This window comes from Oncorhynchus keta, unplaced genomic scaffold (assembly GCF_023373465.1).
Source record: "Oncorhynchus keta strain PuntledgeMale-10-30-2019 unplaced genomic scaffold, Oket_V2 Un_scaffold_19327_pilon_pilon, whole genome shotgun sequence".
Taxonomy (NCBI): Eukaryota; Metazoa; Chordata; class Actinopteri; order Salmoniformes; family Salmonidae; genus Oncorhynchus; species Oncorhynchus keta.
The window spans coordinates 218,259-231,631 of NW_026290846.1; the positions used below are offsets into that span (position 1 = coordinate 218,259).

At 43.0% G+C, this 13,373-nt stretch overlaps 1 protein-coding gene and 1 non-coding gene across 5 annotated transcripts in view; both read right to left on the reverse strand.

Moving 5' to 3' along the window:
- The window catches only part of LOC118396657 (mitogen-activated protein kinase kinase kinase 4-like), a 66,716-nt gene extending 55,867 nt beyond the window's left edge, over positions 1–10,849 (reverse strand). For 3 of the 4 annotated variants that reach the window (XM_035790982.2, XM_035790991.2, XM_035790973.2), the window contains exon 1: positions 10,598–10,849. In XM_035790982.2, the coding sequence (XP_035646875.2) occupies positions 10,598–10,629 (32 nt within the window). In that variant the 5' untranslated portion in view covers positions 10,630–10,849. Of the gene's footprint in view, positions 1–10,296; positions 10,463–10,597 lie in introns of those variants that run through there. The other variant, XM_035791001.2, reaches the window with a different exon arrangement.
- On the reverse strand, positions 9,713–9,786 carry trnaa-ugc (transfer RNA alanine (anticodon UGC)). Its single transcript has one exon. It is a non-coding gene; the product is annotated as a tRNA-Ala (tRNA).
- Positions 10,850–13,373: the final 2,524 nt, after the last annotated feature.

The window sequence follows — 13,373 nt, forward strand, 5'->3', positions numbered from 1 at the left end:
TGTATAAAGTTGATTTGAGTAAAACACATAGCATTTAAAAAAAAAACACCCTATTGGTCAAAAGAACATATTGGTCGACCAAGATTTTGTTTAGTCGGTGACAGCCCTACACTCGTGTCGCTGTCGCATGCTCTTTCTGCTCCAAGCTACTTCTAGAAGAAACATCCACTGTGCCCTTTTGTTGCCTAATGGCCTCAGAGTAGCACCCATCTGACACCAGTGAATTACTGCTGCACTGTTTGTATGTGCGTGCATGAGTATGCACGTGCTTGCATTCCGTATGCGTGCCCTCAGAAGTGCACATCTGACAGCAGTTGCGTTACTGCTTCAGTGCAGATGGTGTCAAGTGTCTGAATGGCTCATCTGATAGCCTTTTGGTACTGTCGGGATGTAATAAAGGCTGGTGGAATGTTACAGCCTCTGGGCAGGGACACAGCGTGCATGACAAACTGTTAGGAGGAGCCAAAGTGTCTGTGGTGGGGGGTGTCTTGACTCTAAGCATAAAGGCACTGCAGCAGGAACCAGATTGCAAGAGGTGATTTAGTGACCTTTGACCCCCCCCATAGCACCAGGACTATTGTAACAGGCAGGAGGACTCCATTGTGTGGGGTGACACGTGGCCTGGAAGGCCCATACAGCTAAATAGCCTGGACACAGCTGGCTGGGGAGGCAGAGCAGCACACTTGGGACACGTCCCAAATGGCACACCATTCCCTTAATAGTGCATAACTTATTGGCCCTGGTCAAAAGTAGTGCCTTGCATAGGGAAAGGGGGGGCCATTTGGAACGCTCCCTTGCTCACAATGCCTATTGCCATCAACAACCAAATAGGATTGAATGATTGTTCAGCTAGGAGGGGGCCGGGAGGGATTGGCTGGATTTTTTTTTGCAGGAGCATCAAGCTCTCAGCAAAAATGTGTCATTCTTGTACAATTGAAAAGGAGGATTTTTTATTTTTAGTGAGGACAACTTGAGTCACTTTTACAAGAAAGCATGTGCCTGTTGACCACTTTTCACTGTAGTGAGGAATAATGACAGAATAGCTCCATCAGATGCATTGGCTCACTATGGTTCACACAACCACACCTGAAAGTGATAATGCCACACTCCACTCTGGAAAGATTTTAGGTCGCAAAAACTCAGTGGTTTCAGATAAGATCCATTACTGTGTCAGAACATAGGCTCCAGCTTTTGAAAGACTGAAAGGTGCAACGGAGTTCCTTTTTTAATTATATGCAAGTGTTACGCAATTACCATTCTTGTGTCGAATGCATCGGTGTCTCTAGCTCCTCAACAACATTCTCTGTAACACCAGTAGGATGACAGCAGAATATCTGCCACTAAACCAGAAGAAAAATAGAACAAAACAGGCCAAACCGGACCCCACCCTGCTCAGAAAACAGTTTGAGTGTGTGACTGACGCCACCCAGATAGCAACACTGGACTCGGGCTGGGCGGTATACCGTATTTTACTATATACAACAGTATTGATGCAGGGACCAGTTTGGGTTTTTACTTTACCTTCTATGACTTTATTTGAATGTTTGGTTTGTTAAATATGATACACTGTGTGTAACACCCATTTGTATAGTTGACTCCGCTACTTCAGTCATCACTCTCTCCCACCCTCTCCCCCACTCAAGGATCGCCACTCAAGGATCGCCACTCAAGGATCGCATTTGTTGTTGCTTGACCACGAGACGCTTGCGTTCAGTCTGCTTGGTCAATGCAGCACATGCAACAATGTTGATGACAACGGTGTTTTTTCCACTTTGATCTTAATAAGCGTTCTATAATTACAATATCAGTTTGGGTTTCTTACATCTGCAAACTGCTAGTTTGTATTTTCTTAGCAAGTTAAGCTAAATTGTGTTAGCCACTAATGCTAATGCCTAGTTAGCTTGCTAGCTAATAAAAAGTACTGAGTCAGAGCAAACAGTTAGCTAATACTGCCTGATACCAGTACTGATGGAGGCCTAAATCAGCATGTCGTTTGTGCAACAGTATCTTCAAAATCAAAGAGGAATAGGCGAAGCATGAATATGTTGGCGACATGAATAAAGATTTAATGTAGCCAAAGATTATAGGGTTCCCTAGGAAAAACTGAACATCACTTTGGTTCCTACCCTGTCACAATAACTCATCCATGGCATTTTCAAAATATCAAACGAGTGCAGGAAATGCAGAAATTGCTGGAAATTATTTTAGGTTGAAGTTGAATTGAACAGTATAAACCAATCAGAATGGAGAAAGCCCCATTGAAATAATTTAGAATATACGTGTTGCCACCCTATGGTCACGCACTAGTAATAAAGCAAAATGTAGAACTTGTATTAATCAAAAACATAAAATACTGTCAAATAAGGTATTTTTCAAATGTATTATATTTTGTCCATATCGCCCAGCCCTACATCGGACAGCACCACACACACGTGTACAGCCATGCCCACACAGCCATGCCCACACAGCCATGCCCACACACAGCTTTGATTGCATGAAGAATGCGCTTGAACCCTGATCAAAATCATTTTGCAAAAAAGGAAAAGTCATCATTTTTGTGCTGCTTGCGGCACCGTACTTATAACAACGAAAGATGACATTGCATCCCAAGAGACCAGCTGGTGGCATTGCAACAACACCAATTTGGAGATGCTAGAAGAGTCCACATTTACTTTCTCTGCAAACGATACGAGTAATGACTAGAACAACCAGACAATCCCACAGTAGAATAGTTTATCTAGTCGGCGTGTTGTCGTGTGTTCTATGTGAGAGAAATATTCCTCTCAAGGCGCATTCCAATTACGTGTGCCATAGGAGTGCCATAGAGAAGGGAACATGCATTCAATGCACAACAATTCTTGCAATCACAATGTTCCTAGTGCATAGAGGAGAGTGGGGCTAAATGTAACACAATTCTAGGGTTACTTGGAGTAAAACGCCACCCTACCTCAACATCTTTTGGGAGGAAGTAACTTAAGTTGTGATGAGACAGATTATTTATTTTTTTAGCAATAGTGGCAAACAGGAAAAGTATTGGAAGGAAAATTGTGACATGAAGTTACTTCAGTGAGAACTACAGGCAGGGAATGTGTTACTCAAAGTTACTATAACTGTGTTTATGCACATTTTTTGGGACATCAAATTCATTAATAGGATGGTAACTAGTTAAAGGATCATATTTGAGATATTGCTATAGGGTAAATGCAGGGTAGGGTAAATGCAGGGCAGGGTAAATGCAGGGCAGGGTAAATGCAGGGCAGGGTAAATGCAGGGCAGGGTAAATGCAGGGCAGGGTAAATGCAGGGCAGGGTAAGTGCAGGGCAGGGTAAGTGCAGGGCAGGGTAAATGCAGGGCAGGGTAAATGCAGGGCAGGGTAAATGCAGGGCAGGGTAAATGCAGGGCAGGGTAAGTGCAGGGTAGGGTAAGTGCAGGGCAGGGTAAATGCAGGGTAGGGTAAATGCAGGGTAGGGTAAATGCAGGGTAGGGTAAATGCAGGGTAGGGTAAGTGCAGGGCAGGGTAAGTGCAGGGTAGGGTAAGTGCAGGGTAGGGTAAGTGCAGGGTAGGGTAAATGCAGGGTAGGGTAAATGCAGGGCAGGGTAAGTGCAGGGTAGGGTAAGTGCAGGGTAGGGTAAATGCAGGGTAGGGTAAGTGCAGGGTAGGGTAAGTGCAGGGTAGGGTAAGTGCAGGGCAGGGTAAGTGCAGGGTAGGGTAAGTGCAGGGTAGGGTAAGTGCAGGGTAGGGTAAATGCAGGGTAGGGTAAGTGCAGGGTAGGGTAAGTGCAGGGCAGGGTAAATGCAGGGTAGGGTAAATGCAGGGTAGGGTAAGTGCAGGGCAGGGTAAGTGCAGGGCAGGGTAAGTGCAGGGCAGGGTAAGTGCAGGGTAGGGTAAGTGCAGGGTAGGGTAAGTGCAGGGTAGGGTAAGTGCAGGGTAGGGTAAGTGCAGGGTAGGGTAAGTGCAGGGTAGGGTAAGTGCAGGGTAGGGTAAGTGCAGGGTAGGGTAAGTGCAGGGTAGGGTAAGTGCAGGGCAGGGTAAGTGCAGGGCAGGGTAAGTGCAGGGTAGGGTAAGTGCAGGGTAGGGTAAATGCAGGGCAGGGTAAGTGCAGGGTAGGGTAAGTGCAGGGTAGGGTAAGTGCAGGGTAGGGTAAGTGCAGGGTAGGGTAAGTGCAGGGCAGGGTAAGTGCAGGGCAGGGTAAGTGCAGGGCAGGGTAAGTGCAGGGTAGGGTAAGTGCAGGGTAGGGTAAGTGCAGGGTAGGGTAAGTGCAGGGTAGGGTAAGTGCAGGGTAGGGTAAGTGCAGGGTAGGGTAAGTGCAGGGTAGGGTAAGTGCAGGGTAGGGTAAGTGCAGGGTAGGGTAAGTGCAGGGCAGGGTAAATGCAGGGTAGGGTAAATGCAGGGTAGGGTAAATGCAGGGTAGGGTAAGTGCAGGGTAGGGTAAATGCAGGGTAGGGTAAGTGCAGGGCAGGGTAAATGCAAGGGTGCAGGGCAGGGTAAATGCAGGGTAGGGTAAGTGCAGGGCAGGGTAAGTGCAGGGTAGGGTAAGTGCAGGGTAGGGTAAGTGCAGGGTAGGGTAAGTGCAGGGTAGGGTAAGTGCAGGGTAGGGTAAGTGCAGGGTAGGGTAAGTGCAGGGTAGGGTAAGTGCAGGGTAGGGTAAGTGCAGGGTAGGGTAAGTGCAGGGTAGGGTAAGTGCAGGGTAGGGTAAGTGCAGGGTAGGGTAAGTGCAGGGTAGGGTAAGTGCAGGGTAGGGTAAGTGCAGGGTAGGGTAAGTGCAGGGTAGGGTAAATGCAGGGTAGGGTAAGTGCAGGGTAGGGTAAGTGCAGGGTAGGGTAAGTGCAGGGTAGGGTGAAACATGGGGTTGCCTACCTTTTTTTTATTTTTATATCCACTATACTACATCAGTTGGGCTACAGGTGACAATGCTTAATGCTAATAGCATACCTGATAATATGGACCATATATAGGATATATGCATGGTCTAATATGTTAAATACTTTGACCAATATGTTATTGGGCTCCTTTATGGAGGTGGAAATAATATTTTAAATGGCGTCAGCATAAATCTATTTTCAGTCATTTTGGAGTAGAATGTCCTTTTAAAAAGACACCAGAACTGAGCTTCTCAGTCCTTCAACAAAAATTCTACAACCTTTCCAGAGGAAACACTGCTAAGGCGTAATGTAAACAGACAATCATGTAATGATTATGGCCTGAATAACCTTAGGACACTTCCTTCCTGAATCACATGGTGTGGCATGATGCACACCAGTCTTTTCCAAGCGTGCAAAGGCAAGTGCAGCAGCTGTTTATTAGAGACAGAGAGAGAGAGAAAAACAAAAACACTAAGTGTCAGATGTCTTTAAGAGTGCTATGATGAGAGCTTTGTAGCCTTGTATCCCTGAAGCAGTGATGGAGGATGAAGGGCAGTGATGGTCTTGTAGGCTGGGAATGCTTGGGGGGAGGGGTGGGGGGCTGAGTGTTCCATCCACAGAGTTGCATTAACAAGTTCCAGCCAAGGACTCCTCCTGCTCTGGGCCATGAGATGATTATCTTCTCTACACAGCACCATCCTGAAATCCATGGAATGCTTGTGGGAGAATGCCTGAATGCTACTGGGCCAGCCAGAATCCCAAACAGCATTGACAAAAGATTTCCATCCTGTCCTTCCCTGCAATGGTTGGCAGCAGCAATGAATAGTTAGTGAGTGAATTGTGTATGCATTTTAACCAGGCTTGCAAATGATGTGGTCTTGCAGTCCGGGACAGGGATGTTGGGATGTTCCATTAGCCGTTACAGGTTAGGTAATGTTTGGCGTAGCACAGAGAATTTGACATACCTTAACTTGGTGATACTTCCTCAATTCCTGACATGGAAGACAAACAATTTTTTCAAAAATGTTTACTTTAAAAAAAAAATGCAACCTTTATTTATTTAACTAGGCAAGTCAGTTAAGAACAAATTATTATTTACAATGACAGCCTACCGGGGCAGTGGGTTAACTGCCTTGTTTAAGGGGCAGAACAGATTTTTATCTTGTCAGCTCGGGGATTTGATACCCCAACGCTCTAACCACTAGGCTACCTGCCGACCCAAATGTCAAAGTCTAGCTGCAGGAAGTTCGTTTGAATTTTGAAAAATGCTCTGTTATTAAATTAAACCAATTTTATGCTCATGAAATAATCCAGCAATGTGTTCGCCGCCATCTTCTCTCATCGAGACATGTGGGTGTCCAGTCCACCCGAATGTGCTGCATGTCATGATGACACTCAGCTGTCTCGATCAATGAGAAAATACCTTCAAAATGGACGGTGGTGGCGGTGTACACATTGTTGGGGAAGTATGGACAGGGTTGGTCTAAAATTCTCTGATACGCCAAACAGTAGCCATCTAATACCATCCATCAGCCAGCTGGATCAAAATAATGGTCTGACTAGGCAATATTTTTAATAGCTCTGGACAGGGTGACCTTACCTCCAGCTGACAGACAGTGGCCCAACCATGTGCCTTGTTTGTCTCTGTTCAGCATAGGGGCTTGTATCCCACATTGCATCCTATATAGTGCACTACTTTTGGCCAGGGCCCATAGGAAATAGGGTGCCATTTCCTCATTAGGGACACAGATTTGTTGGAACATGTAACTAAGATTGACAGCATGACATCATCGCTCAAATCACAAGCCCACAGCAATCCCAGTTCCAGCCCTATGGGTTCTGAACAGGGGTAGTGCACTAAGGGGGAAAAGGGTGCTGTGTAGGACACAGCCTACGAGTTAGGACACAAATAAAATGAGCAGTGCACAAACTGATTCCTGGGAGAGGGGAACTTCAAGCTCCCCAGTCCCCACTCATATGCTGCATAACTATGGTTAAGTCCCAAATAACACCCTAACCCCTACATAGTGCACTATTTTTTAACTTCACCAGGTCAAAAGTATTGCTCTACATAAAGAGCCATTTGGGACGCAGCCTATATGCAATGATTTCAACAGTCTGTGCCATCCCGCCAGCTACTTAAACTAATGGTAATGCCATTTTCAGCTTGACAACGAGAGAAATGGAGTTAGAAAGAGTGCAAACAAATGTGGAACGAGGCTAGTCTGACACAGCAGCAGTACAGTGACTCGACATCAAGACAAGTCTGTGTGCTTGCAAAGAAGACTTGGATTGAAAACACAGCCACCCGGAATGAGCAAAGTGGTGACACAGACCATAATCAAGAACCCCAATTGAAAGCATTGAACACGATTCAATTCAGTACGCCATGCAGTGTAGGCCAGGTACTGTTGCATGCTGGTAGGCCGCCATTGTAGATAATTGTTTGTTCTTAACTGACTTGTCTAGTTAAATAAAGGTTCAATAAAAATGGCATTTAAAATGCTTCGAGGGAGGGAGGATTCAATAAAAATTACATTTAAAATGCTTCGAGGGAGGGAGGATTCAATAAAAATGGCATTTAAAATGCTTCGAGGGAGGGAGGATTCAATAAAAATGGCATTTAAAATGCTTCGAGGGAGGGAGGATTCAATAAAAATGGCATTTAAAATGCTTCGAGGGAGGGAGGATTCAATAAAAATGGCATTTAAAATGCTTCGAGGGAGGGAGGATTCAATAAAAATGACATTTAAAATGCTTCGAGGGAGGGAGGATTCAATAAAAATGACATTTAAAATGCTTCGAGGGAGGGAGGATTCAATAAAAATGACATTTAAAATGCTTCGAGGGAGGGAGGATTCAATAAAAATGACATTTAAAATGCTTCGAGGGAGGGAGGATTCAATAAAAATGGCATTTAAAATGCTTCGAGGGAGGGAGGATTCAATAAAAATGGCATTTAAAATGCTTCGAGGGAGGGAGGATTCAATAAAAATGACATTTAAAATGCTTCGAGGGAGGGAGGATTCAATAAAAATGACATTTAAAATGCTTCGAGGGAGGGAGGATTCAATAAAAATGACATTTAAAATGCTTCGAGGGAGGGAGGATTCAATAAAAATGACATTTAAAATGCTTCGAGGGAGGGAGGATTCAATAAAAATGACATTTAAAATGCTTCGAGGGAGGGAGGATTCAATAAAAATGACATTTAAAATGCTTCGAGGGAGGGAGGATTCAATAAAAATGACATTTAAAATGCTTCGAGGGAGGGAGGATTCAATAAAAATGACATTTAAAATGCTTCGAGGGAGGGAGGATTCAATAAAAATGGCATTTAAAATGCTTCGAGGGAGGGAGGATTCAATAAAAATGGCATTTAAAATGCTTCGAGGGAGGGAGGATTCAATAAAAATGGCATTTAAAATGCTTCGAGGGAGGGAGGATTCAATAAAAATGGCATTTAAAATGCTTCGAGGGAGGGAGGATTCAATAAAAATGGCATTTAAAATGCTTCGAGGGAGGGAGGATTCAATAAAAATGGCATTTAAAATGCTTCGAGGGAGGGAGGATTCAATAAAAATGGCATTTAAAATGCTTCGAGGGAGGGAGGATTCAATAAAAATGGCATTTAAAATGCTTCGAGGGAGGGCGGATTCAATAAAAATGACATTTAAAATGCTTCGAGGGAGGGAGGATTCAATAAAAATGGCATTTAAAATGCTTCGAGGGAGGGAGGATTCAATAAAAATGGCATTTAAAATGCTTCGAGGGAGGGAGGATTCAATAAAAATTACATTTAAAATGCTTTGAGGGAGGATTCAATAAAAATGACATTTAAAATGCTTCGAGGGGGGGAGGATTCAATAAAAATTAAATTTAAAATGTTTCAAGGGAGGGAGGAGGGGAGCGAGACATAACATTGGATTCCAGAGAATCTGTCACCGGGAGCAAAACAAGCGCTATGACGTCGTGTGGGGTCAGAAAGGACGTACATAGAAGGAAAAACATTAAACAGCATGCATTCCACTGGCATGAAAAACAGCTAGAAACAAATCGGCAGTGAATGACATATCACTAGTAGTGTGATGCTGCCGCAATCTAAACTAATACACAATCATTGACAATAAAATCAAATTTAAAAAACTGTTCCGTGATCCTTCATTCTAAAGTTGCTTTATATAATCTAGAAATATATGATTTAGCAGATTCTAGAACCATTATAATTTAACTCAGAGGGCATTTCCCAATGGATTCCAGAGCATACACAGAGTGTACATATAGTCCCTGACTAATAACAAATGGTATGTGAAAAGCTTCAAAGATGCTCTAGTAGAAAACACGTGAACATTCTCTACCCGAACAAAGAGCAGGCATCATTGGATATACTGCAATACTAGTCCCATTCGCTCAAGCTGGGAACCAATATTTTCCCTTGATGCTTGCACTGTGTACTTGATGAATGATCATAGACAACAGCGTGCACGAAATTCCTGGCTGGGTAAACAAATAATAAGGCGGGGGGCAAATATCACAAGCTGCCCCCCCCCCACCCCCTGCCTTATTGCTATTATAAAACAGGTTACCAACGTAATTACAGCAGTAAAAATAAATGTTTTGTCATACCCGTGGAATATGGTCTGATATACCACGGCTGTCAGCCAATCAGCATCCAGGGCTCAAACCACCAAGTATATCATTTAGCATATAATACACATTTGCAATCAATCTAAGCAATGAGTGGCCTATTTTAGCTATTAATCTGTTTCACAAAAAGGTGTTGTAACTTGCAACAAACATTTGCATTTTTGTAATTTAACAGAAGCCATTAGCCGTACTTCTTCGTACTGGTCCACGGTGGGAATCGAACCCACAACCCTGGCGTTGCAAGCCCCATGCTCTACCAACTGAGCCACACCGCACAGCTACATGTTCTTCTTTCTTTCCATTTCTAGGAAAACTAAATCAGACATTTAAAAACATGAGTTGTTTCCCCATCAACTTCCTCTGTCCAAGAAGTCATAGAAAGACAGCATATCAGCCCAGCCACTGAATACTTACTTGAACCGGTCACCAGCTAAATTAGCTCACTAGTTGTGACGTACAGCCTAGGTAACTGCCTCGCTAACAGGCTAAAGTTAGCTAGCTAACGTTGGTTAACAAATCAAGAAAATGAGTGCAACATTTCAACTCGTGTTTCAAATACAGTTCTATTGAGATGTTGTGCATACATCTAGAAAGTGCTACCACAATCCTGATGAAAACCGATACCAAACTTTGCAAGGATGAAGTAATTTGCCACTTCGACAAAACTGTGAACAATAAACAACGAAGCGCTAAAGCAACGTTAGCCACATAGCTAGTTGACTAGCCTAGCAAACTAGCTAGCTGCCGTTTGATGTTGCAAATCCAATGTGAAGTGGAAATAGTTACCACTTTCAAAAGGCAAGCATTTCCTCCATCCTCCAGGAATTCCACAACAAATATAAACACTGTGCAAAGTGATACTTCAGAGAATAGATGTATCTCCTAAAAACTTTGCAACTTCAAAGCTGCAAAAATGTTGCAAGTGTACGCGGCTCACTTTGTGACAGTAGGTGGTTTCCTATAGATGCGCAAGCGCGCCAATTGACCCGCTTGGGTTGTCACGTTCAGCTCACAATGTGGCAGCTAGCTAAAACCCCGGCTGTGTAGTTTCTTTATTTTCACGAAATCGCACTGATTATTCGCCTACCTGCTAGGTTCGCTATTATCAGGAGGCTCCATAGTAGGTCGAGAAATCCTCGGTTCTAGTGGTGCATGGGACCATCCATGACAATAACAGTTTAAATGCTGTTTGCACGTTTTCTTTTTGCAAGAGCTGGTCGAAAAGGCGTCTTTCGGCGAAGTTTTTTTTATCCCCCTGCAGAGTTGCAGCTCCCGGGGTTGTGCGCTGTCGCCATCTTTCCAGCAGTCATTGAGGAGAGCTATGGCCAATGACTGTATATATGGCTACGGCAACTCGTACAGCTCATCCGTTCAGCAGCCTAGTAATATAGCCAAATGGTGTGACAAGTATGATGTGGTTATAATGCATTATAAAACTTGCCATAAGCATGTATCGAATTCTGTCCCCTTACAATGTAATTATAAAGGATCATGCATCCTTATAACGAGCATCAACGCATTATTTGTTGGCTTTCTCGACTAAAGTGTTACCAGGGCCAGACTACCTAATTTTCTATCTGGTTATAAAGTCAATTTTATATCACACAAAAGACAATTGTTTCAACTGTCAGAATTACATTGTTTAAAATACTTACTTGTCCTAGATACAATTGTAGCTTACAAAAAGTGACTCATAGGAATGTTCCCTGCTCTGTGTTCTCTAAATGCTCATAAGATTCACTCTTTATACGGAATTGTCTTTAATTTATTGCAACTATTTTACATCTATTTCATTGCATTCTAGAGATTGTTGGCCTCTCCATCGCCTAAAGCGCTATAGTCATTATGGTTGTATTTGATCAAATAGAACCTTAAGAAGGAACCTTAAGAAGGAACAGTGAAGAAGAAAGACAAAGTGAAGTGTTGGTAAATACTCAATACATTACTGGGAGTTTATATATGGAGCAACATTTCTTTAACATTTCTTCTTCATACAGTGAACAACAAATGTCCCCTTCAAAAGGATGTGGTCTGTTGGGGGTGGCTAGTCATTTTTGTTGGGCACAGAAAGGACTGTATAGTTTATATATGGAGCTCATTCATGTGGAGATTTTGTCTGTTTGACAGAAAATTGCATAGTCACATAGAATAACTAGAGTACCCTTCCACGGTGTGTGTGTGCGTGTAAATTTGCTTCAAACCTACCATCTAGTTCAATAACAGGGGTAGGCTACATTTCCTTCAACCACAAGTAAGTGTCTCAATGACAAACACGTTATCATAAACTTATTTTAACATTTATATAAATCAATACACACACAACAATAAACTTAAGCAAAGTGGACTTCTACAATGAGATCAAATCAATCAATAACAGTGTGCACCTCTGGCCAAGGGCACCCTTTGACCAAACGGGGGAAACAGCTGATTGAACCAGGAAGTATACTATGAGTCTGAGATATTAGTTTGTCACAGAAACAGATGGGCTAAACCTTAAAGAATCTTTGGTTGAACAATGAAGTACTTTTAATTAAGTTACAATCAGTTCCCAATAATTATTTGTATGTAGGCCTCCTTACCAAGATTTAATGGCGTGCCAGATTTATAAAACAACAGGGAAATATGCGTACTGCCTGAACAAACTGTATGTGTGTGTGTCTGCGCACTTGGCTACTGTATGTTTGACTGTGTATATTCTATGGTAATCTCTGTGATCGATACAATGGGCCTGTGCATTCAAGCAGATAATCATCATTGGTCACCGGCTTTCAAAGTGTGTTGCATTATGGGAATACAAAATGTCCAACTTGCGCCTACATGTCAACTGCATGAACTTTACAACAACCATGTGATCAAGTTCATGAAGTTTCGACTGAAGTCGACTTATATTTTCTGCAGTTGCTCCTCACCGGCAGCCATCGTCTGCATAGTGGGATGCACTAATTCTACTACAGTAGGCTGTATTTAGACAGACAGACCATTTTTTTAACCCTTAATTCACCAGGTAAATTGACTGAAAACACATTCTCATTTACAGCAACATCCTGGGGAATAGTTACAGGGATGAATGAGCCAATTGTAAACTGGGGATGATTAGGTGGCTATGATGGTATGAAGGCCAGATTGGGAATTTAGCCAGGACACCAGGGTTAACACCCCTACTCTTACGATAAGTGCCATGGGATCTTTAGTGACAGAGAGTCAGGACACCCGTTTATGTCCCATCTGAAAGACGGCACCCTACACAGGGAAATGTCCCCAATCACTGCCCTGGGGTATTGAGATATTTTATTTATTTTTTGACCAGAGGAAAGGGTGCCTCCTACTGGCCCTCCAACACCACATCCAGCAGTATCTGGTCTGCAGCATCTTGCCAGCAGCATCTGCTTCAGAGGCAACCAGCAGTGGGATACAGGGTGGTATGTTGCTGGCAATTTTTCCACTAATTGGTCCTGATTGGACCAATCACATTAGATCTTTTCACATCAGATCTTTTTCGGAACTGATCTGATTATTCAAAAGAGCAATTAAGTGAAAAGAATATCAGAATTGTTGTGTTGTGGTCTCACGTTAATTTCCTGCAGTTTCCTGACTTGCAGTTCTACTTTTAACCACAAGATGGCAGGACAATATTACTATCCAAAGATAGTTTGCAGTTAGAGAGAGAAATTCAAAAGCAGGTGAGTAACACCACAAACTACTGAAAATGTCCATGGGTGCTTCTCAATAATATCTATTTTTTTCTGAAGCATGCCCTATTTCTCACAAATCTAAAAGCAACTGATTACTGGGGCCATGGGCTAGAGGGAGGTTCCATAATTTCCCTTCAACCAGCGAAGAGAAGTAAAGAAGTCCACACACAG